Below are 23,831 nucleotides of genomic sequence, written 5' to 3'. Positions count from 1 at the left end.
AACTGGATTTTCCTTCAAAATAAGAGTCAGAAACATCTTAACAAGAGTATTTTATGGCAAAAGGGCTCTTCACAAAATCTGCTCAGCTCCAGTTGGACCAGTTGTTTGGGCAGGCTTGAATAACTTGGAGCGTTCAAGAATCATCCATCAACCTAAATAACAATGATATATATATATTTCATTTCTTCGACTCTTTACAAATTTATGCAGATTTCATTCCAATATTTTATATGTATGAGAATTTATCACTAATGCTAGCATTTTCATTGTATTGTTTACGACTCCAAACTCATGCCCTGAGTAGGCTTTGGCTTTCAAACCGAAATGTAGCCACCATTCCAAGTGGAACCATTTTGGCCTGTTTTTTTTAATCAAATTGATTACCCAGGACTCAAATGATTAGGAACTCTAGAGAGCAAAACCCAAATCTTTAGGCTAAGGCTTCAAGTTGACGATGATATTGAAACACTAAAGGTGGTGCTCTGTGCGCCTGAGACATCCCTTACACGTGGAGTAAATAATTCTCAAGCTAAGGTAGAGGGGACAACCATCAACACATAGGTGATTAATTGTGCACGTATTGATTCTGCTTGAGAAGCTTATTATAGAATTTATTATCAATTATTCTTATCAACAAAATCTTATCAACATTTTTGTAGACTCAAGGAATATATTTGTATTAAATAGTCATTTGATTACTTTGATTGCCCTTAAGTAGGTTAAAAAAAGTTGTTGCAACACAATGTATATTGGATTATTATTGATGTACTAAGTAATGGTAAGTCTCAAATAAGGAATCCATGCCCATGTAATTGAAAAAATATTAAATAATGAAAAAAGAACAATTACTAACATTCAAAATACATACTCACATTTTTATTGATGATTCTAAATGATTATTTTAGAGAGCTTTTATCACCACTCCACTTTTGCTAACACCACCGCAAGTTTTGTGTTGAATCTTTGGTGATTTACATATGAATTGGGGTGGCGTTAAAGAAGCTTGGTTGGGCAATAAAATCCCTCTTATTTTATTATAATATAATTAAATAATTAATTTCAAGATGACAAAACAAATGTTGAAAATATTTTATGTGATAAAGAGTTTCTCATTGTTTAATTGATTCGCTTGGAATCCTAATGATAGTAATATTTAGGTAACAAAATCAATCTCTCAATGACCTGCAAGGGATATTGTGTTTTGGAATGTAATGCCATAAAAATTATTATGAATCTCGAGGAATAAATTTAAGGAAATTGTCGATTATTGATCAAAGTTGTGATAGGAGAATATTTGAGCCAATCATGTATTGACATTAGGTTTAGAACAATTGAAAATCAAAGTTTAGTTGTGCCTGATTCGAATGTTTTAAGTCAATGAATTAAAATACATTTTAAGAGAAAATATATAAGTATATCAAAACTCAATTCATATTCATTTTCTTTTAAACCTATATCATCCTATAGGAGTTGAATCTAAAACTCGTTTGTCCCTTGACCTTTGTTTTAAGTAGGGCTTAAAATGGTACGGATTTTATCTGAAATCCAAGTGATCTGAATCCGAATTTAGTGTGTTAGGTTTCATCAAGTATATCCAAATAAAAATATGGTTCGGTTGTGTGTTGATGTCTCTTGACCCGATCGGATCTGGGCTAGATACCAACGGTTTCTTTACAACTCGGTTAATTAATGTATGTTCAGACTGAACACTGACAGACTGTACATGGGGCGTTACAAGAAAACCTGCATGGAGCGTTACAAGAAAATCCATATTAAAAACAAAATAGGCAGGTCAGCAGAAATGATGAGAATGTTGTCTGTATTCATTTTAGAAATTATAAAAAATGTTAAATAATATAATTTTTAATGTAACATTTATTAGTTACAGTCTGTAGCTCAGTAAACCTGACAATACCTCCTTGCTCGCACGTTATTTATACTCACGCTCTCTTCAGGTAGAGCATCGAAGAAATTTACAGTAAGTTTGAAGGGAAAAATTGTAACATGAATGTTTAGCGATTTGATGAAAATGAATCATGTTATCACATTGAGAAGATGAAACCTAGTGATTCATGTTTTTCTCCACTAGGCATGGAAGACGTCGATTCGACAATCTTCCCCATTTACTTGGTAAGGGGTCTTATTTTTTGAATAGGTTTTAATATTAAGGTTAAGTTAAACATATTTCATCAACGAGTTTCTTTATTTCTATTCTTACATTTTGTATCTATTTTCATTGTCATGATTCAAATAAAAAAAATATCGGGACTTCAATTTACAAATATTTTCCATTTTATAGGTAATTGTAGGTGAATATGATCGTCAAAGAGGGCAAATGGTAAATCAATCATCGGTCATTTTAAGCAGAATCCTGCAATGTAGGTGTATCAACCTTTTAATCTAGTGGATGGAAATTTTCATTGATTTGTATATCATGTGATATATTTTTATTGTTTTAAACATTTTTTTTTTCGTTTCGTAAGGTTTCATATGAAACATTTGGGATTTTTGTCATGTCAAAAAGAAACCACATACAAATTGAAACATTCCAAATTTTGATGTAATTTTTTATTTTTATTTTTTATGATTTAGTGATCTCTAACAAAGATATTTGGGGAAGAGAGATGTGCCAAAGATATCTGAGGGAGGGATTTGCGAGAGAAATCTGACTAGTGAGATCTACGAGAGGAGAGTGAGAAATCTCGTGAGTGAGATCTGCAAGAGGAGAAAGAGAAATCTTACGAGAGATCTGGGGAGAGAATAACTGCTTTCTCTTTCTTCTCTTGACATTATGAATTCCTTGACTTGCTTTACAAGCTTTTAGATAAAAGTTTCTCTACCTTTCCTTCACCAACAAGTAAAACACCTTTGACCTTGGTCTTCATTAGAGGACTAGGACATATAGATCAGTCCTCATATTCTAGTAAATATGTTTTATACCCGTATATTGTTAAACTGTTGAAATACCCTTTTGACCATGGTCTTCTGGGAAAGAACTTTTTTAGAAATGTTATTAATATTTTGAATGTTTCGAATATTTTTAGAATGTTTCGACAATGTTTCAGTTTCTTTTTGATTTTTGAAGAAATTGAAACATTGGAGCGAAGCAAGATTTTAAACCATGATGTTAGTTTTCAAAGGTAGTTATGATTTTAGGTTACATGATACATAGCAAGTATTCACTTATCCCTCACCCCACTTTGTTATTGTTTTTTGATAGGTGTGCTACAAGAAAGTTTTAGTCGGAAGATTTGGGATCCGCTAAATGAGTCATGTTCCTTCATCCCACTCTGCTTAGAGCCAAGTCTTTTGTTATTGAAAGTAAGCTAGTATTTACTTTCACTATCTTCATTTTTTTATATTATTTTTTAGTAGATCGATGTACAAAACATATGTCATTGGAGGGTAGTTCTTTGTCTTGTTTGTGTGAATGCACCATGCTATACCTATGGTGTTTGCGCATAATGTGTTTATTAGCCCCATCACAATAAGAAGGTTAAATAATTTTTTTTTTCTCATGTAACTCATAGAAAATCAAGTAATAATTTAATAAATATAATACTTTAATTCCCTAGAAAATTATATTTTATTTCTTATTGTTCTTGATCCACCTTGGGCATGCGCACCGCACGTGATGTAGGAGTAATGAAAGTGATTTTAAGAATACTAAATGGTATTTATTAAGAATTACATGAATTATTTTCTTTCTTGCTTTAGTCATAATAAATCTACTATATTTACTATATAATTTTAAATTAAACTGAATATGTAATTTATATTTAAAAGAAAATGATTTTCAAACGATATACTAAACTACACATTAGTAGACTGTTCTTTTTAATATGTTGTGAATTGTTTTAATTATTTTCAAAGTATTAACTTTCTTTTCCATTTAAATTTCCACTTCAGTAATCTATAGTTAGATGGGTCTAACCCAATTTGAAATTAAGATATAAAATATATACTTCATTTTGAGTTAGTGTGTCCTAACTCTTGCCATTTGCATGTGCACAACATGTAATTATCAATGACTATTTTGGGCTATTAACAATAAAAGAACCAATTCTTCTCAAAATCACATTATGTGAAAATCTCATAGAAATTTTTTACCATATTTCGCAATCAATCGATAAGTCATCGATTAATTTATCAAATTAATTGGCTTGTTCTTTATTCAGAGAATTTAGTGACTATGTCAGGATCTCACTTGTATTATTTTGTTATAAATCTCTTTAAGTTTCTTAGAGAAACTTCTTTTTAACTGTCAATACAAAAGACGTATAGAGGCAGAGTACTATTTAGTTTAGATGCTATGCTGATTTCTTTTGATCACACAAACAAAAAATGAACCTAGTTGTCTTGTTTGTTTGATGTATGGTTTTAAATCTCGGATGAGACCAACTCTGGAGAGTCATCTCGATCTGTGAGGCATCCGAGTGAAATTTATCTATAATTTAGTAGGAACGAGCTTATGTTTAAAAAATAAGAATACTAATTATTTATTTTTCTTAGTCTTTAAGAGTTCAAAAAAGTTGGGATTAATCTAACAGTTAAGTTCCATTACAATAGTTTATACTTTAGAGATGATGGCCACAAGCTACCTAATAAGTAAAAAATTGTGGGTGATATGTGATTGGGATTTCAGATTGAATTGCATTTTCTTTCTTTTAAATAGAATAATAAGCCTTCTTCTTGTAAGGAGTGGTTTCTTTAAACTTGAATGTGATACCCCATATGCACATTCTATTGCTCTACTCATGGAAAAGAATTAAATCTCTTCTCATTGAAGACAAGAATTTCTTCGTTGATTTTTTGAGCTTCACTGTTTTTAGTTCACTTTTGGTACTGTGCCGTTGAAAACGTATCTACCAAAGAGAAGAGCAGAACAATCCGATACCTTAATGAAGAGGTTAGTCTACTTTCCTCTCAAAATTATAGATAAATTATTTATAATTTGTTCATCAATAGTTTAGCACACGAAGAATTATAAAATTTAGAAATCATGGATAAACGTATCTTGAAAAGGAAATTATTAGGTTATATTACGTTTTCATCGGTACCATTTATATTCTATAATTTCTCTGTTAATTTTTTTTAAAGGTTTTAGCACATTATCAGATGAGCTTACTATTTATTTTCATACTAACTAATAAAAATGAAAATAAAAAAAAAAAAAAAAGTGATTAAGCAACATCCCTCAATTTACTTTATACTATTGGAATGATTCATTTCTTGTTTACTTGTAATCCTAACTTTTTTCGTGCTTTTTGTAATTGAGACAATGGAAAGCGATGGGGGATTTATGTTTGAAACATCTGAACATTGTTATTGACCCATCAAAACAAAATAACAACCTTGGGCGCAGTGTTGGTAAAGGTATGCAATTTTTTGCCCATTCAAATTTAAGATTCCTTCTCTGTCGAGATATGTTTCTAATTTCTTGTGTAACTTAACTTTTGTCATGCAGTGTAAACTTGGAAGTTAAGAGTTTCATATTTTTTTTCTCTTTAATTTAAGAAAAATTCTTTGCAAAGATTCCCCTTAGAGAGAAAAGCTTAAACATTTTTATGTTGCATAGGTTAAGTATTTTATTTTTATACATTTGTGCTACTTGTTAATCATCTATTGATGACATGACCACTCTCAAATAGGAAATTTCTTTCGGATCCGTAGTGCTTTTAAATGTGGGGAACAAGGGCATTCTTTCCCAAGATGGTAAACTGATTTCAAACCTTTTTTTTTAACTATACTGTTGATCTTCTAGTCCTTTTGTTGCATATTTTTTATTCTTTTTTTCAATTTTGCAGAGCCATCTTTCATACTGTGACATGCCTTCACCTGGATGGAAAAAGAAAACAAGAGAGACAAATAGATGCTAACAAACCTGCCTGGGTTTGAGCTTTCTCTTGCCTTGCCACATTTGTACTTTTCTTTTCCTTGTATTTTTACTCTTATGAGTGGTGATAAACTGAGGAGAAAAAATAGTTTTTTTTTTCACTTCTATGTGTAAGTTTTGTTTTCTTTCATGGCAGAAATGATAAAAGCTTTTTGGTATACATTTGTTCTTCATGCTCCCATGAAAAAAATTGTACATTAGTTAGAGATCTTGCAGTAGCACACACTGTTGTGGATCATCTAGAAGGATATAGACTTGCACCTTCTCAATGTGTGTCCATACCGAGTTTAAGTCTTCGGGTTAATCTGAAATCACTTTGATTTTTGGCTCACTAAGTCCAACCTGACCCCCTTAAATCATACCCCAAAACAAGACTTACCTTTAGGTTGAAACGTGCCTTGAATCATTGGTGTTACTAAAACACTGAATGAGAGACGGTGGAGGGAGTGAAGATACACATCTTACAGTCATGCGAACCAACTTCAGCACTGAATGTTGCTGATATATCTTCATGCTGGTAATTGATACATTACAAGGTAAGTGCAAAATATACATGAAAAATCAAAGTTGTGAGTTTGCTAGACCTTAAATACAGCTGATCAAGGGAAAATCTGTGTGCACGGAAACATGAATATGATGGGATCAGGAATTTGATGAGTTCTGCAAACCATTCCACAGTGGTAGCCGTTTAAGAGCAACACCCAAAACCTGTTCTAATTATGAAAAAGAAAGGCGTTCCATTATCGGGGGCTTTGGCCGTTCATAACTGCAATTAACATGTTTATGGCCATATTTACATGTGTCAACTTTATGCAAAAAAAAAAAAAATTCGAACTTAAAATAATGGCCATTTTCCAAATTTAAGTTCAAAATTCATATTATTTTTAAAACACTTTTTCCCCCCTAAACAAACATAATATTATTTCGGTGGATGCTAATTTGCTGGGCCCAATATCACCACCAATCTCAATGCTCAAGTGATCATATTTGTAAAATACAAAAATTGAGTGTGATTGGTCACTTCTAGCAACTTGATCTGAGCTTTTTTCATCATGTAGATGGGCACAGATAAAAGATTTGGGTTTGAAGCCCATGATGATAAATGGCCGAATCCAACATCTAGAAATCACTAATCAAGACAATTTTTGGTTACTAGGTACACCAAAGATGTAGGCCAACAAAAAGCAGTCAAAGCCCAAGTGTATTGTGCTCTAACGTCAATGCATTATTTAAAAATTTATATTCAATTTAGTTATTTTGACAAAATTCCTAAAAGTTAGATTGGAATTTTGTATATTGATATTGTATTTATGTTATATAAGATTTTTGTTTATTGCATCAAAATTTACAGTGTTTTAATTTTAATTTAATTTATTTATAATTGGTTTTGAATGAAAAAATGATTATTGCATGATTGCGCATTGATAGGCATGGCTCAACGGCATGCACTCACACAATTTGAGTTACACATAGGGGTGGCAATGGATCGTGTCGTGTTAAGATAAGGGTATTATGAAAATTTACCAAATCTAAATCCGACCCATTTAATAATTATGTCAAAAACTTAAATCCACTAACCCATCCCATTTATAAATAGATATACTTGACCCGACCCATATATAATTTGTTTAATAAAATTCTAATCTTTATTGGAAAAAAATATGTTTCATTTCCTCCACAAAAATAAAATACCATTACTAAAACTAAAGTCACAACCCTATAAATCAATCTCTATCAATATAAATTAAATATTACAAAGCATAAATTAAGTTTTATCATCAAAAGTGGGTAATTTAAAAAACTTTTTAAATAATTGTTGATATATTTAAAACTACACGTCAACATCAGAATAATTAAACATGTCACAATGGGTAGATGCTCCTAACCTAGACCAGCCCATTTAATAATCATGTTAGATGGGTTGACATTACAATGACCCAAACTCACACTATGTCAAAATTAAAAATTTTGACAAGAAAATTCAATGGGCCAAAGCTTACAAATTTTAGAAAACAAATTGATGCTTTATGACTATTGAAATTTTTTATGATCCCCAATTTGATGGCTTAGGGCCATCAAATTTCTCCCATCCTCCATTAATTTAATTGTTTCGGTCCGTAGAAAAAAAATATTTGACAATGAAAAATTTGATGACTTGGTCCATCAAATTTTATGAAATTCGACGGTCTTAAATTGTTAAATATAAATTGTTTTCACGTTGTGAAGAGTAACTCAGACATAATCAATAAAATATTCGGGGCATGAAGACTTAGGGTCATCCAGTTGGTACATAAACCATCTAAAAAAGTGGCCCACAAATGGACAAAGTGGTCTGATGGCACAATTCATTAGTGGGTTATAATAGAATCTACATAACATCAAATCTATAATAGACCAAATGGTAGAATGAGGACCTTGTATTGTAAAATAACACTGCATATCAGATTGAATTTCTCGGGCAACAGAAGGAAGAAACTCTCTTATTAAAGACAAATAGCCGCACAATATTGCGCTGTCCTCCAATGAGGTATCTTTGCACAACCAGTAAGACTCAGATCATAACAGAGAAAGGCTCTACTGAAGAAAGGACAAATGACAGAAAGACTGCCGAATGGTATTGCGTACTCTGACTCTTTCATCTTGTTGGATTTTTCCTCACTGACAATTGCGAACAACATCATAAAGATGATATATTTCATGTATTATTGGATCATCATGTAAGGTATCTTTGAAAAGCATCTATGATTTCCATACACTTTCACGTCAAAATGTGGCATGAGATTCCAGTTAGAGTTCACTTCAGCATTATTCTATTAAAAAAAGGTTGAAGCTTTCTTTTAATACCATATATTTATTAGAAAAATGCTGGAATGACACAAAGAAGACACAAAGATGACAAAAGTGATGTAGTGGTAATGTGCGCGGCACCCCATCGTTTTGTCTCCTTTGTGTCTTTGTTTGTGTCACCCTACCTCAACTCTATTTATTATGGTATGAAAATATAAATTAGTATTCTAAATACAAGAATTACTATAATAAATCAATCTACTATATATATGCATTGCCTTCAATGAACACATTCTCACAACTATTCTATATATTATACAAAATAAAAAAAGAATAAAAAAGTGCACAAATGATTGTATTTCGAAGAGAGATATAACTTGCATTGTCCTGTTTGAAAGTGTGTCTCCGTTCCTCACCCTCCGCTTGGAATTCAGATGCATAGGCAGAATTTAACTTTTTAAGAAACAATCACTTATTATTACTCGATTTGTAACCATCACATTTTAAATGTTTCGGAAAAAAAACCAATTTCAATAAAACAACAAATCAATACTGACCACTAAGGATTGCAAAACATTGAGTGAGGCCTCAGAGCTGCTCACTGTCTCTATATGTTGAACGAAAAATCTTTTTTTCCCTTCGATTCCTCTAAAACCAATCCAATAAAAAAACACATATGTTTAATCATTTTAACCAATCAATTTAAGAAAATTAATTCTTAAACAACAATCGTCGCTTAAGAGGATGCCTTTCGTTAATTTCTAATCCTAATAACAATGAAAATTCCTCAAATTAAAATCTTGTTTCCAATATGTTTGGAAAAAACCAAAATAGAATGATAGAAATCGAAAAGAATTTGGGTCTCATAGAAGGCTTCAAGATAAGATTGGATAGCTTTGCTTTTGACCTTAACAACCATTGGTTTAATGTCCACCAAATTCAAATTTGAAGAAGTAGAGCTTTTGCCAACATCCACCATAGAGTTCTCCCCATCGAATGAAAAAGATGAAAAGTGTGAATTAAGAAATAGTTCCGAATATCACGAAACTAAGAACTAGAGAACAACTTCGTTTTGGAATGTTTGGACCGAAACGTTTCGATTCTTCAACTTTTTGAGACAAAACCAATATGGATTATGGACTCGAAGTATTCAAGTTTCATTCAGTCTGATTTGATTTTTACTGAGAAAGATAGGTTATGTTACCTAAATTGCCAGAGTGTCTCTCTCTCTCTCTCCATCCCTCCCCTACAGTTTCGTAATTTTGAGAAACCCAATTCGATGACATGCCCTTGACCATAGTCTCCTCTTTAAGACTAGTTTAGGGTTTGTTTGGATAACATCAATTTTCAAAAAACTAAAATTTTCATTTTCTAAAAAGTTTTAAAAAATTGCTTTATACTTTTAAAGGTAGAAAATAAAAGTTCTCGATCCTTTACCCTTTCTTGTGTTTATATCTCAAATCGTGCCCAAAAGATGAATTCCTCTCTCTCGATTGAGATTTCTCGAAGGTCTACCCTAATTCAAGACACAAAACGAATCGATCAACTCTCTTGACAAATCAAAACCATCTATCCCTTGATCAACAAAGGTACCAAAATCAGTTTTGCTATGCACTTGGTTGGGTTTATGAGCTTGCATTGACATGGTGAGCATTAGTACTTGTGGAGGCATTTTAGGTCTTCGAAGCCAAATGATCTTTTTGCAAAACTTAGAAGTCGAATTTCAATGAGATCAATGTAAATTCAATACTAATCTCATGATTGTGAGAAAGGATTTAGGGGCAAAAAAAAAATCCTGATTTTCTAACTAAAAAGTCTTCACTCAGTTCTAACTAAAAAGTCTTCACTTAGTTGACGTGGCACATACATGGAATCATAGATATTTTTCTCATCATACACAACTACACATCTTTTACAGGGATGTGAAATTGTGTATCCTAAGAAAAAAAATCTACAATTTCATGTCCGTACCACATCAGCTGAGTATTGACCTAGTGAAGACCACATCAGCTGAGTAATGCCCGCACACGCATTAAGGATTTTTTGGACCAATGATCAAATCCTTCTTGAGCCCATGGGCCCCTTGTGCGTGTGCGTGGGCTTATCCAAGTCTCTCACTCATATACACTTAAGTGATATAAGAAATTCTATATAAGAACTAGACAATTTTCTTATTCCTATCCGATGTGGGATTAAAGAGTTTCTCTTATAAACTCAATAATCTTATAAACCATATACAACAAACCATGGCTAATAGGGGTTCTTAAAAGCCGATTTGTCATTCACCCTAAATGGATTTTTGACAACTAAAAGTATGAAACTATTTTCTTCAATAAGATGAATAAGTTTCCAAGTGGTCCTGCCACAAAAAACTAATGGGACCCACTTAAATTGTAGCTCAAATAATCCTACTCGATCACAAAAATCTGAAAAAATTGCAAATTTTTCCAACACTTTCAAAATTGAAACTCGACTCTGCCTCCAATCCTTGCCATCTCCAACCACTTTCCACATAAATTAGTTTCAAAAGATTTTATTTTGAGTTACACTCTTTTTTAGATTATAATTCGGGCAAGTATCGAATGATAATCAGAGGTTCCAAAAAATTTAAGTTGCAAGAGTTACTCGATGTAATTCACATCGAATTTTATTGCCAACAAAAATTTTACCCATACTACGATGGAGGATTTAAATTCTCGTGAAGGTTTTGAATTCGATGTCTATCACCTCAAGATATAAATTATCAAATTAATAATCATTTTGGTCTTCCTCAAAGTTAAATTTAAATATAAAATATTTCTAAGATGTTGAGCAAAATGACCCAAAAAAATAAAAAAAAATAGTACATCTAATATAAATTATTAGCATCCGAGAAAGTTATTTCTCAAAAAGCACTACCAACAGGGGCAGAGCTAGGAAGGAGCTGGTGGGGGCAATTGCCCCCACAAAACTTTGAAACACCCCTATATTTTCCACTAATTACATGTCCCATTTGTCTCTACACCCTCACCTCCCTCTAATCGTATTTTCCAGCCCAAATAATTTTCCCACCATTTAAGTTCTTCAACCATACAACTAACCATAGTTTGCCCCCACTACTAGAAAATCTTGGCTTCGCCCTTGACTACCAAACAATAATTTTACAACTATTCTATTGGATGAGTGGCAAGTGGGCAAAATCCAAATCCAAATACTTTTTAGGTTACTCTCTTTAAGACGGTTTGCTCCTCTACTAAATTGAATAGACAAAAGGCAATAAATTTCAACACAACGTCCCCATGATAAAATACCTAGTTGCAAATACTTTAGTTCTATGGATGAGTGGCAATGGTTGTGGTTGTGGTTGTGGTTGTGTCGTGTTGAGGTAAGGGTGTTCTGAAAATTTACTCTTCTTGAACTTGATCCATTTATTAAATAGTTAACATGATACAATTTGTATAAATTGTTTCGTGAACAAGTTGGATTGTTTTGTGTTCAAGTTTACATGTATAACCCATGAACATAACACAATTATGACCTGAAAATGAACGCTAACATGATTACACTCTGAACATGAACACACAAACAAGATTACGATCTGAATATGATTATAACCTGTGTCCACCAACCTATCATCAACATAATTTGTCACAAAACACAGATCAAACCACAAAAAAAAAAAAAAAATGTACTAACACCATTAAATAGGTTATATATGGATTTGGTTATACCTGAGTCAATACGATACATTAAATGACATGATAATTAAATGGGTTAATGCCTCTAACCCAAACACGACCCATTGAATAATTGGATTGAAAGGGTCAACACAATTACGACCCTAAAATGATTAGACTCAATTCAAACTCGTTAATTTCTTGACGTTTTTGAGCGTGCTCCCCAGTCCGTTTCTAAGTTCCCAACCATAGTCCTATGGCTTTAAGAGCCTGTTTGGATATACACATAAAAATAACTTTCTTACTTTTGAAAGTTAAAAAGTTATAAGTCTATTTGGATTCGTTTTAGAAAATTACTTTCTACTTTCTAAAAATTATTTTTCTTTAAAATTATTTTTTCTTAAAATTAATTTCTTCCTAACTATTTTCTGTTTTATCGAAACGGACTCAAAGTGAGTCAAATAATTGAAATTCAACCTTCGATATTTGGCCCGCTGAGCCCATATCTTTGACCCAATGGACACGGTGGGCCTTATGAAAATGCAGTGACCTTTTCAAGAAAGAACTGCTTCATTAGGTAGGCCTTGGCCCAAGACAAATAGTAAAGAATACCTCGTAAAAGTCAAAAATGAGACCGATTTAGGACCAGACAGAATTGGTAAATTAGTGTGAATGATAACGAGCAATCCACACAAAAGACAAAAATTAATGTGAACGCATTAAAAGCATTTCATGCATTTGTTATTTAATAAAGGGTTTTGTTAACGAATGCATTTATAGGAAAAGTTTTTGAGAGTACGAAAATAAAATTTGGAAGGTGATGCATTAAATACACCTACCAAATAAACATTTGAAGGGTTTTTTAAAGGGATTTTTTTGAGCAATTTTGGTAAGAAAATATCGTCACCTTTATTTGAGATCGTGATCCTTAGGACTGGCAATGGATCGGTTTGATATCGGAGTAGTACTACTCCAATATCGATATGAATTTTTTTTTTCAACATGTATCTAATCTGACTCGAATGGATAAATGAATGTGAGAACTGAATCCAATTTGAGCACATGCCTTATTTTTAAAAATATACAAATATAATTATTTTAAAAAAATGAAATAATTTTATTTTCCTACACAATCATAAGCTTTGAAAAATGGCTGTCATTAACTCTAAAATCTAAAATTCAAATCCAATGACCAAAAAATGTTTTTAAATTTTTTTTAAGGTTCTTAAAATTAATTTTTTTACTCTACATCTCGGATGTCATAAGAATTGGTGGTCATCAACACTTCCTTGAAAGCAGGGGAATTCTAAATATTGACAAAAATGGAAAGAATATATCCAAAAGAGTCGTGGTGGAGTGACCTCGACACTTAACTGACGTGGAGGTGCCCACACAACCCTAGATGTTTATCACTTGAGGTCACTCCCCCATGATTCTATCAAAATTTCTAGACTCTTCTATCATGAGTCTATAATTAAGGCTTTCCATCTAGGGTCACGCTAAACTGACTCAAAACAAAAAAAAATAATAATAAAATACTCACGTATGTGGCATTGTTCATGAGTGTTAATTTTCTAATTAGAAAATCTTCACTTAGGTTGAGGTGGCACGGACATAGAACAATAGATCTTTTTCTCGAGATACATAATTGCACATCCCATAAAAAAACGTGCAATTGTGTATCTTGATGAAAAAGATCTATAGTTATGTACATACATCCATGTCAACAATGTAAGAATTGATGCCAATTTTAATGTTACTTTAGTTTCGTCGTTTGTGTAATGATTTTCTGGCTCCTCACATGGCATACTCATTATACTATTTTGATGTGACATGCATTAAGGGATGTGCAATCCAAAGGCAAAAAGATCTATGATTATAGTGCATGTCACATGAGAAGAGTATTTTAAATATGCCAAATGACTTGCCAGTGGCATACTTAATCAACTCCTTAACGTGAACAAGTTTGGGATGAGTAATCTTTATGCATGGGGATATATTTTTTGTGGAAAAGTGCAATTGTGTATCTTGAAACATATAGATTTACAATTCTCAAATTTATTACGTCAGGAGGAGTCGATTGAGTATTGCATCTCAACCATCTATGTGATGGAGAGTCTCAGCCGTGGATCGAGGTAGAAAATTAAGTAAATCTAAGTCGTAGTGAAAAAGTTATGCTGGAGTGACTTCGTAGGATACTGTTATGGAAATTGAGCTGACGTGGACTTATGTATTCCACTCGCATATCGAGGAAACGTATCTATGGTTCTGTGCAGAAATCCAAGTCATCTCAGTGTCCAACACAGTGCCATGGAAAGTTACTTTAGCATTTTTCGTTCAACAAACTTTAACGAACCTTAATTAAGCGTGTAAACCCCGTGTGTTTTTTTATTTTTATATTGAAAAGTCATAAAAACAAGGTTTACTCCTCATGACATTCAATATTCTGTTTTAGACTTTGACCCGGTTCAACCGTTCCCAAGGGCCAGGGGTTCAATTACAGAAGATCCGTAGAAGAAGCAACTTAACGTGACAATGTGACTCACGAAGGCAAATACAAGCGAAATTTAATTTGTACAACTTTTATGAAGACTTCACAAGACCACGACCCTTTAATTACGTGCTTCAGCCACTGCTCATGCTCATGCTCATGCACCATCAACCAATCAAAAACCATTTAATATTCCAAACAATCTCGTTCACATGTAATATAATATTCTCTTACCATTAATCACGGCCATTATCATCTCTCTTTCTTTCAAAAAACCCAAACAAAAGGTAGATGAAATATGAACTCCATAATTTAGAAACTTCGTTAAAGTATGACTCGGAGAAGAACAAGACTTCAAACTTTCTAAGTCCAAGAAGCAAGAAATTTTCTTTGCATAGAAGACTCCCTATTTATAGATTGCCGAGTTACTCATGTTCAAAGCACTCAACCAACAATTGAAGCCAGTTCTAACCTATCAGGCTTACTCATGCCTCAATCATCATCAACTCTTCAATGGTTAAGCTTGGTCGGTATTATCTGGCTTCAATCCATTAATGGAACAAACACTAATTTCCCAGCTTACTCTTCCCAACTCAAGCGTCTCCTCTCCATTTCCCAAGTCCAATTAAATAACCTTGCCTTCGCTTCCGATGCTGGAAAGCTTTTAGGTTGGTTTTCTGGTGTTGCTATGCTTTACCTACCCCTTTGGGTCGTTCTCATGATCGGTTCGGCTCTTGGGTTGATCGGTTATGGGATACAATTCCTTTTTCTAACCAACCATATTTCTTCTCTAGCTTATTGGCAAATCTTTATACTAACTGTTTTGGGGGGAAACAGCATTTGTTGGATCAATACTGTTTGTTACGTGGTTACGATTCGAAACTTTCCATTCCATCGACAAACTGCTGTTGGATTATCGACTAGTTATCAGGGATTAAGTGCCATGATTTATACGGTAATCGTTGATGCCTTCTTTCCTAGTAAAAAAACCAATGCCTATGTCCTTCTTAACTCAATTTTACCTATGATGGTCTCTATGTTAACAGCACCATCATTTAGAAATATTGAAACCAAGGCAGCAAAGGAGATAAAAGTTGGATTTGCTATTATGTTTGTTATAACAATAGTGACCGGAATATACGCCGTGTTCGGGAGTTTGGGTATACCGAAGGGGTTCTCACCATCGGTTCAAGCAATTTGTCTTGGGGTGCTCCTTACTACCCTGCTAGTGACACCAGTGGTAGCAAAAGTTAGAGAAGTTCGGGAGAGGAAAAGGTTGATTAAGAAGGAGAGGAGAGTGTATGATCTTAGCATGAATGACGTAGATGTTGAAGAGGGGGGAGAGAGAGAGGTGAAAGATGGAGAAGTGGTTGAAGAAAATAGCGAGGTAAGAGTGAGAGAAGAGATTGGAGTGAAATTGATGCTTAGAAGGGTAGAATTTTGGTTATATTTCTTTGTTTATCTGTTTGGTGCAACACTTGGGTTGGTGTTTTTGAACAACTTGGGTCAAATAGCTGAGTCTCGTGGTTACTCCAAGACATCTTCTTTGGTCTCGTTGTCTTCTTCATTTGGGTTCTTTGGGCGTCTCATGCCATCGATTATTGACTACTTTTTCTCAAAGTAAGTCTCTCTCTCTCTATCTAAAAGTAACTTTTTCTGTTATTATTGACTACTTTTCTCAAAGCAAGTCACACACTCCCACTTATCAACTTTTTTTCTTTGGTTTGGAGGTTCTGATTTCAGATTTTGAATTTTTACTTGTAAAAATTTCAGAATCTAACGTCATAAACTCCTTTTGTTGACCATGCTTCTACAATATTATTTTTCTAACTGCAACAATATCACTTTCAAACAGATTCCGCAAGAAACATGTCTTGCTTTGTTTCTGATTGTGGGAGTTAGAAATATATATTATCCTTGATTTTCGGTTTTAGTGTCCAATGTAATCTCCTAAGAAGTCAAAATACACACTTAACAGTCATCAAATTAACAAAAAATACCAACAATTAACATCTTTATATTGTTGTTATAAATTTTCCAGGAGTAAGCATATGGTTTCAAGAACAGCTTCCATTGTAATATTAATGGTTCCAATGGCAGGAGCCTTCTTCCTACTTCTCAGTCCATCAAACATATCCCTATACATCAGTACAGCCATTATAGGAGTATGCTCTGGAGCAGTAACTTCTATCGCGGTCTCTATAACTTTGGAGCTGTTCGGGACGGAGAATTTCGGCGTGAATCATAACATTGTGGTGGCTAATATTCCTGCTGGATCCTTTATCTTCGGGTACTTTGCTGCAATTCTTTACCAAAAAGAAGGAGGTGTAGGAAATGGGAGTTGCATGGGGTTTGAATGTTACAAAACAACTTTCCTCATCTGGGGTTCCATCTGCTCTCTTGGAACTCTTCTTTCTTTCATCCTCTACGTTCGGACTCGCAAATTTTATTCTCAGAGTTGATGAAAAGAACTAACAATCTGAACATTAAACTCTTACATTATAGTAGGATAGAACAACCAAAACAAATGCCCTTGCGAGCTTTATGTATTGCTTAGAGTGTTTTTTTCCCCTATAATGCTTAAGTGTTGATGTGATTGTTTCGAAAATAATTTATCTAATGTGGTTCAAGAATACGAGACTTCGATAAAATATGAATTCATAAATCTTTGATGAGTTAAAATCAAGTTTTAAGAACTCAAGTATATAATTGGATTGAAAACTTGTCAAATTGGTGTGGTTCATTTGGTAGGATAAAAATCCAATTTTATATCTATTTGGTTTTATGAAACAATTTTTAGAATATTTATTTTGGGGTAAATTTTTTTATTTTTTTGGAGAACTTCATCTACTATGCTATTGTTGTAGGACATCGATGTGGTAAATGCCAAAGGGATTTCGATACCTAAATTACAAAATCAAAGCCAAAAGTCTTCATTAATGAACATTGGGAGCGGATCCTCTGTAATTCTTTGTAGTGCCTTTCAATTAGTAGACATTGAAATCTTGAAAACAAAATCAGACAACTCAACCTTGTATGGATCATGGTGTAGATCGGATTTGAAAAAAATAATAGAATTCATTTCACTCCGATGAAGGCTCTGAAGATGGACGGTCCATGACCTCCAATTTTTTAACGAAATAGATTTTGTGACTATGTGACGTGGTTGTCCTTCAATCGTCTAATATCACTACAAGGTACTACAAGGAAAACTCACTACAGAGGATCCGCTCCCATTAACATTGGCCATGCTTTGCAATGGTTATAATTGTTACTTTCACAAGTGCAATCAATATTCCAAGTAGTTTCCCTTAGCATATCATGAAAGTCGTCCAAATTAACTTTCTTTTTAATTTTCATAAAAGAATAATATTAGATATGTGTTATTAAGAATAATATTAATTTTTATATTAAAAATAAATGGTGCATTGTATAATAAGATATATAGAGATGTATCAAATCATCTTTTTATGAAGTTTATAATAAAGATCAGATATAATTAAGATTGGGTCTTGATTCATAGAATTTAGTTTTAGTTATTATTTTTGCCCTTTATATTCTCCTAATTCCGAATTAAGATTGGGTCTTGATTCATAGAATTTAGTTTTAATTATAATTTTTGCCTTTTATATTCTTCCTATTGCTTAGAGATCAATTAAGTCAATGTGCTACACTAATATATTAATTATATTACTTCAATTTTCTTTTGACTAATGATAAATTGACTTGTTTTTCACTCGCTTGACGTGACATGTGTACAGAGCCATAGATCTTTTCCCTTGTGTATCCGAAGAAAAAGATCTATGATTCTATACACATGCCATGTTAGAAGAGTGAAACAAGTATAAAAAAACGACTCAGTTTAATGCAACTCTTTTCTTTTACATGTTGTTTTATTCTTATCTTTTTAATTTGAAATTTTGAATCATAATAATCTGATTACCCTGCATGGCACACTCAATTGACTCTCCTGACATGATAAGTTCGAGAATCATAGATTTGTATCTCTTGAAATACAAAACTGCACTTTCTCATGAAAATATATATCTTGAGGGAATCATGTATCTCAAGACATACAAATCTACGATTCCTAGACTTGTCACATATGAGAGTCGATTGAGTGTGCTAAGTGGGCTAGTCAGATTATCACGACCCTCTTAATTTAGTTATGAATTCGAATCTTTTATTTATTATTATTAGTGTTTTTTTTTTTTTTTTATAATGATCAACCTCACTAGCTATTAGTATGTTGGCGCGGCTCAATAAAAGGAGTGCAATTCCGATTAACAACCGGTTTTCCACGAACCGGTGGTTCAACTGTACAAATAACGACTTTCAACAAAAAAAAAGCGATTCGTTAACGTGTTGTGCTGGGGAGTGATAATAAGTCAATCAAAAAATGGGCACACAACACAACGGAACAAACGTGAGTAATTTTTATGTGGTCCATATGCCTCTATGGGGGTATAAAAGTAAATGTACAATTGAGATATTAAAGACACCCACTCCCCCACGGAAGGGGAATGTGGTGTGGGAAATAAATAGACGGTTTGTCCCGAAATCGTGAAAATCCAGTTTCGATGCAGGCGTTGGTTTCAAGGTACAAAAATTAATCATGCCGACATCGTCGGTATCAAACTTTTCGCACTGATTGATGGCCTAAGAATTAAGATACAACCCTCGTTTTTCGGGTTTATTGTTTGCTGTCTTTGCCTCTAATTATTGACATAGTACTTACGTGTAGATAACACTTGACGACATATGAAACATTGCTCACTGATTATTCCTCCACTTGTTTGGTGGAACAATTCCAAAAATTGAGGCTGAAATTAAACAAATAATTAAACAAATTGAATGGAGTGCTGATTTTGTAACTCAACCGGACAGAGTAACTCACTTGCATGGCAGCTGTAATAGTCGCAGATTTTTTCCCTTGAGATACACAATTGCACATGTTTTATGTGGGTGTGCAGTTGTGTATCTCGAGGGAAAAATATACGATTCTTCGTGTCAATTGAGCTTTTGAGTTATCTTGTCAAGTTGAGATACAAAATCGTTACACAATTAAATAGGGATAAAAAGGGAGAGAAGAATTGAAGAGTGGGTCTATTTGCACAAATCGAAGTTGTAATTTGCACTCATTTTTTTGTGCATCTTAACTTTAAAATAACTATTTATATATCTGATCGATATTTTGTAAATTGTTGAAATGTAAGATTGAATAAATAAAAAGATAAAATTTTGATGAGTAAGATTTGTTTCACATGAACAATGGTGATTCAATTTTCTTTCGAATTGAAATCAAAACAGAAATTTGAAAATACATCTTACAGTCATGGGAACCAACTTCAGCACTGAATTTTGCCAATACATTTCCTGATACTTCTTCATGTTGGTAATTAATACATTACAAGGTAAGTGCAAAATATACATGAAAAATCAAAGTTGTGAGTTTGCTAGACCTTAAATACAGCTGATCAAGGGAAAATCTGTGTGCACGGAAACATGAATACGATGGGATCAACCATTTGACGAGTTCTGCAAACCATTCCACAGTGGTAGCCGTTATAACAGCAACACCCAAAAGCTGTTCTAATTATGAAAAAGAAAGGCGTTCCATTATCGGAGGCTTTTGGCTATTCATAACTGCTATTACCATGTAAATGGCCATATTTATTACATGTGTCAACTTTATGAAAAAAAAAAATTTTGAGCTTAAAATAATGGCCATTTTCCAAATTTAAGATCAAAATTTATATTCTTTTTAAAACACTTTTTCCCCCCTAAACAAACATAATATTATTTCGGTGGATGCTAATTTGCTGGGCCTAATATCACCACCAATCTCAATGCTCAAGTGATCATACATGTAAAGTACAAAATTGAGTCTGATTGGTCACTTCTAACAACTTGATCTGAGATTTTTTTCATCATGTAGATGGGCACAGATAAAAGATTTGGGTTTGAAGCCCATGATGATAAATGGCCGAATCCAACATCTAGAAATCACTAATCAAGACAGTTTTTGGTTACTAGTTACACTAAAGATGTAGGCCAACAAAAAGCAGTCAAAGCCCAAGAGTATTATGCTTTAAAGTCAATGCATTATTTAAAAATTTATATTCAATATAGTTATTTTGACAAAATTCCTAAAAGTTAGATTGGAGTTTTGTATATTGACGTTGTATTTATGTTATATAAGATTTTTGTTTATTGCACCAAAATTTACCGAGTGTTTAAATTTAAATTTAAATTTAATTTATTTATATTGGTTTTGAATGAAAAAATGATTATTGTATGATTGCACATTGATAGGCATGGCTCAACGGCATGCATTAACACAATTTGAGATACACATAGGGGTGACAATGGATCGTGTTGTGTTGAGGTAAGGGTATTATCAAAATTCACCAAATCCAAATCCGATCCATTTAATAATTGTGTCAAACTTAAATCCAAACCCAACCCATTTATAAATAGGTATATTTGACCTGACCCATATATAATTTGTTTAAGAAAATTCTAATTTTTATTAGAAAAAAATATGTTTCATTTCCATCACAAAAATAAAATATCATTACTAAAACTAAAGTCACAACTTTAGAAACCAATATCTATCAATATAAATTAAGTATTACAAAACATAAACTAAGTTTTATCACTAAAAGTGGGTAATTTAAAAACCTTCTTAAATAATTGTTAATATATTTAAAACTACACATCAACAGCAAAATAATTAAACATGTCACGATGGGTTGATGCCCTTGACCTAGACCGGCTCATTTAATAATCATGTTAGATGGGTTGACATTACAATGATCCAAACTCACATTATGTAAAAATTGAAAATTTTGACAAAAAAATTCGACGGGCCAAAGCTTACAAATTTTAGAAAACGAATTTTGATGGCCTATGGCTATTGAAATTTTTTATGATCTCCAATTTGATGGTTTAGGGCCATCAAATTTCTCCCATCCTCTATTAATTTAACTATTTTGATCTGTAGAAAAAAAAATTTGACAATGAAAAATTTGATGACTTGGTCCATCAAATTTTATAAAATTCGAGGGTTTTGAATTGTCAAATATAAATTTTTTTTCACGTTGTGAAGAATAACTCTGGCGTAATCAATAAAATGTTGGGGTATGAAGACTTAGGTTCATCCAATTGGTACATAAACCATCTGAAAAGGTGGCCCACAAATGGACAAAGTGGTCTGATGGCACAATTCATTAGTGGTTATGATAGAATCTTCGTAACATCAAATCTATAATAGACCAAATGGTAGAATGAGGACCTCGTATTGTAAAATAAGACTGCATATCAGATTGAATTTCTGGGGCAACAGGAGGAAGTAACTCTCTTATTAAAGGCAAATAGCCGTACAACATTGCGCTGTCCTCCAATGAGGTATCTGTGCATCACAACCAGTAAGACTCAAATCATAACAAAGAAAGACTCTACTGAAGAAAGGACAAATGACAGAAAGACTGACAAATGGTATTACGTACCCTTGACTCTTTCATCTTGTTGGATTTTTCCTCACTAAGAATGGGAACAACGCCATGAAGATGACATATTTCATGAACATCATGCAACGTATCTTTGAAAAGCATCTATTATTCCCATACACTTTCACTTCAAGATGTGGCATGAGATTCCAGCTGAAGGTCACTTTAGCATTATTCGATTAAAAAAGGTTTGAAGTTTTCCTTTAATACCATATATTTATTAGAAAAATGCTGCATTGACACAAAGAAGACACAAAGATGACAAAAGTGACGTGGTGGTAATGTGCGCGGCACCCCATCGTTTTGTCTCCTTTGTATCTTTGTTTGTGTCACCCTAGCTCAACTCTATTTATTATGGTATGAAAATATAAATTAATATTCTAAATATAAGAATTACTATAATAAATCAATCTACTATATATATGCATTGCCTTCAATGAACACATTCTCACAACTATTCTATATATTATACAAAATAAAAAAAGAATAAAAAAGTGCACAAATGATTGTATTTCGAAGAGTGATATAACTTGCATTGTCCTGTTTGAAAGTGTGTCTTCGTTCCTCACCCTCCGCTTGGAATTCAGATGCATCGGCAGAATTTAACTTTTTAAGAAACAATCACTTATTATTACTTGATTTGTAACCATCACATTTTAAATGTTTCGGAAAAAAAAACCAATTTCAATAAAACAACAAATCAATACTGACCACTAAGGATTGCAAAACATTGAGTGAGGCCTCAGAGCTGCTCACTGTCTCTATATGTTGAACGAAAAATCTTTTTTTCCCTTCGATTCCTCTAAAACCAATCCAATAAAAAAACACATATGTTTAATCATTTTAACCAACCAATTCAAGAACATTAATTCTTAAACAATAATCGTCGCTTAAGAGGATGCCTTTCGTTAATTTCTAACCCTAATAACAATGAAAATTCCCCAAATAAAAATCTTGTTTCCAATATGTTTGGAAAAAATCAAAATAGAACGATAGAAATCGAAAAAGAATTTGGGTCTCGTAGAAGGCTTCAAGATAAGATTTGATAGCTTTCCTTTTGACCCTAACAACCACTGGTTTAATGTCCACCAAATTCAAATTCGAAGAAGTAGAGCTTTTGCCAACATCCGCCATAGAGTTCTCCCCATCGAATGAAAAAGATGAAAAATGTGAATTAAGAAATAGATCCGAATATCACGAAACTAAGAACTAGAGAACATCTTTGTTTTGGAATGTTTGGACCGAAACGTTTCGGTTCTTCAACTTTTTGAGACAAAACCAATATGGATTATGGACTCAAAGTATTCAAGTTTCATTCAATCTGATTTGATTTTTAATGAGAAAGATAGGCTATGTTATCTAAATCGTCGGAGTAGAGCTAGAGTGTCTTTCTCTCTCTCTCCATCCCTCCCCTACAGTTTCGTAATTTTGAGAAACCCACTTCAATGACATGCCCTTGACCACAGTCTCCTCTTTAAGACTAGTTTAGG

The 23,831-nt window shown here is 32.9% G+C and overlaps 2 protein-coding genes across 6 annotated transcripts; both read left to right on the top strand.

Moving 5' to 3' along the window:
* Positions 1-1,847: 1,847 nt before the first annotated feature.
* LOC147399398 (uncharacterized) lies at positions 1,848-6,054 on the top strand. Of its 5 annotated transcripts, none has more exons than XR_015179051.1 (7): positions 1,849-2,130; positions 2,300-2,378; positions 2,593-2,704; positions 3,221-3,321; positions 4,833-5,376; positions 5,652-5,715; positions 5,808-6,054. XR_015179051.1 is itself a non-coding variant. In XM_086444752.1 (7 exons), coding segments are annotated over exons 1-7 (495 nt in total). In that variant the 5' UTR covers positions 1,869-2,055; the 3' UTR covers positions 5,809-6,054. The 5 variants fall into 5 exon arrangements, 1 of the variants encoding a protein (XP_086300878.1); XM_086444752.1 differs by lacking the exon at positions 2,593-2,704 and having other exon boundaries at positions 1,869-2,130; positions 4,833-4,909; positions 5,279-5,376; XR_015179050.1 differs by having other exon boundaries at positions 1,848-2,130; positions 2,593-3,321.
* Positions 6,055-14,978: 8,924 nt separating this feature from the next.
* LOC147399397 (Major facilitator superfamily protein) lies at positions 14,979-17,762 on the top strand. Its single transcript, XM_086444751.1, has 2 exons — positions 14,979-16,450; positions 16,872-17,762. The coding sequence occupies exons 1-2, from the start codon at positions 15,318-15,320 to the stop codon at positions 17,290-17,292; spliced, it is 1,554 nt and encodes a 517-aa protein (XP_086300877.1). The 5' UTR covers positions 14,979-15,317; the 3' UTR covers positions 17,293-17,762.
* Positions 17,763-23,831: the final 6,069 nt, after the last annotated feature.

The sequence above is a fragment of the Akebia trifoliata genome, chromosome 6, assembly GCF_017979445.1.
Source record: "Akebia trifoliata isolate Shusen 1 chromosome 6, ASM1797944v1, whole genome shotgun sequence".
NCBI classification, from domain to species: Eukaryota; Viridiplantae; Streptophyta; class Magnoliopsida; order Ranunculales; family Lardizabalaceae; genus Akebia; species Akebia trifoliata.
Note: the sequence above shows the minus strand (reverse complement) of the source record. Positions and strands in the feature narration are given on the sequence as shown.

Coding starts and splice junctions, on each gene's coding strand:
- LOC147399398 (XM_086444752.1), top strand. CDS start 2,056: ATGAAACCTAGTGATTCATGTTTTTCTCCACTAGGCATGGAAGACGTC. Junction 3,322..4,832: donor CAAGTCTTTTGTTATTGAAA/GTAAGCTAGTAT, acceptor CACTGTTTTTAG/TTCACTTTTGGTACTGTGCC. Junction 5,377..5,651: donor TGGGCGCAGTGTTGGTAAAG/GTATGCAATTTT, acceptor ACTCTCAAATAG/GAAATTTCTTTCGGATCCGT.
- LOC147399397 (XM_086444751.1), top strand. CDS start 15,318: ATGCCTCAATCATCATCAACTCTTCAATGGTTAAGCTTGGTCGGTATT. Junction 16,451..16,871: donor ATTGACTACTTTTTCTCAAA/GTAAGTCTCTCT, acceptor TAAATTTTCCAG/GAGTAAGCATATGGTTTCAA.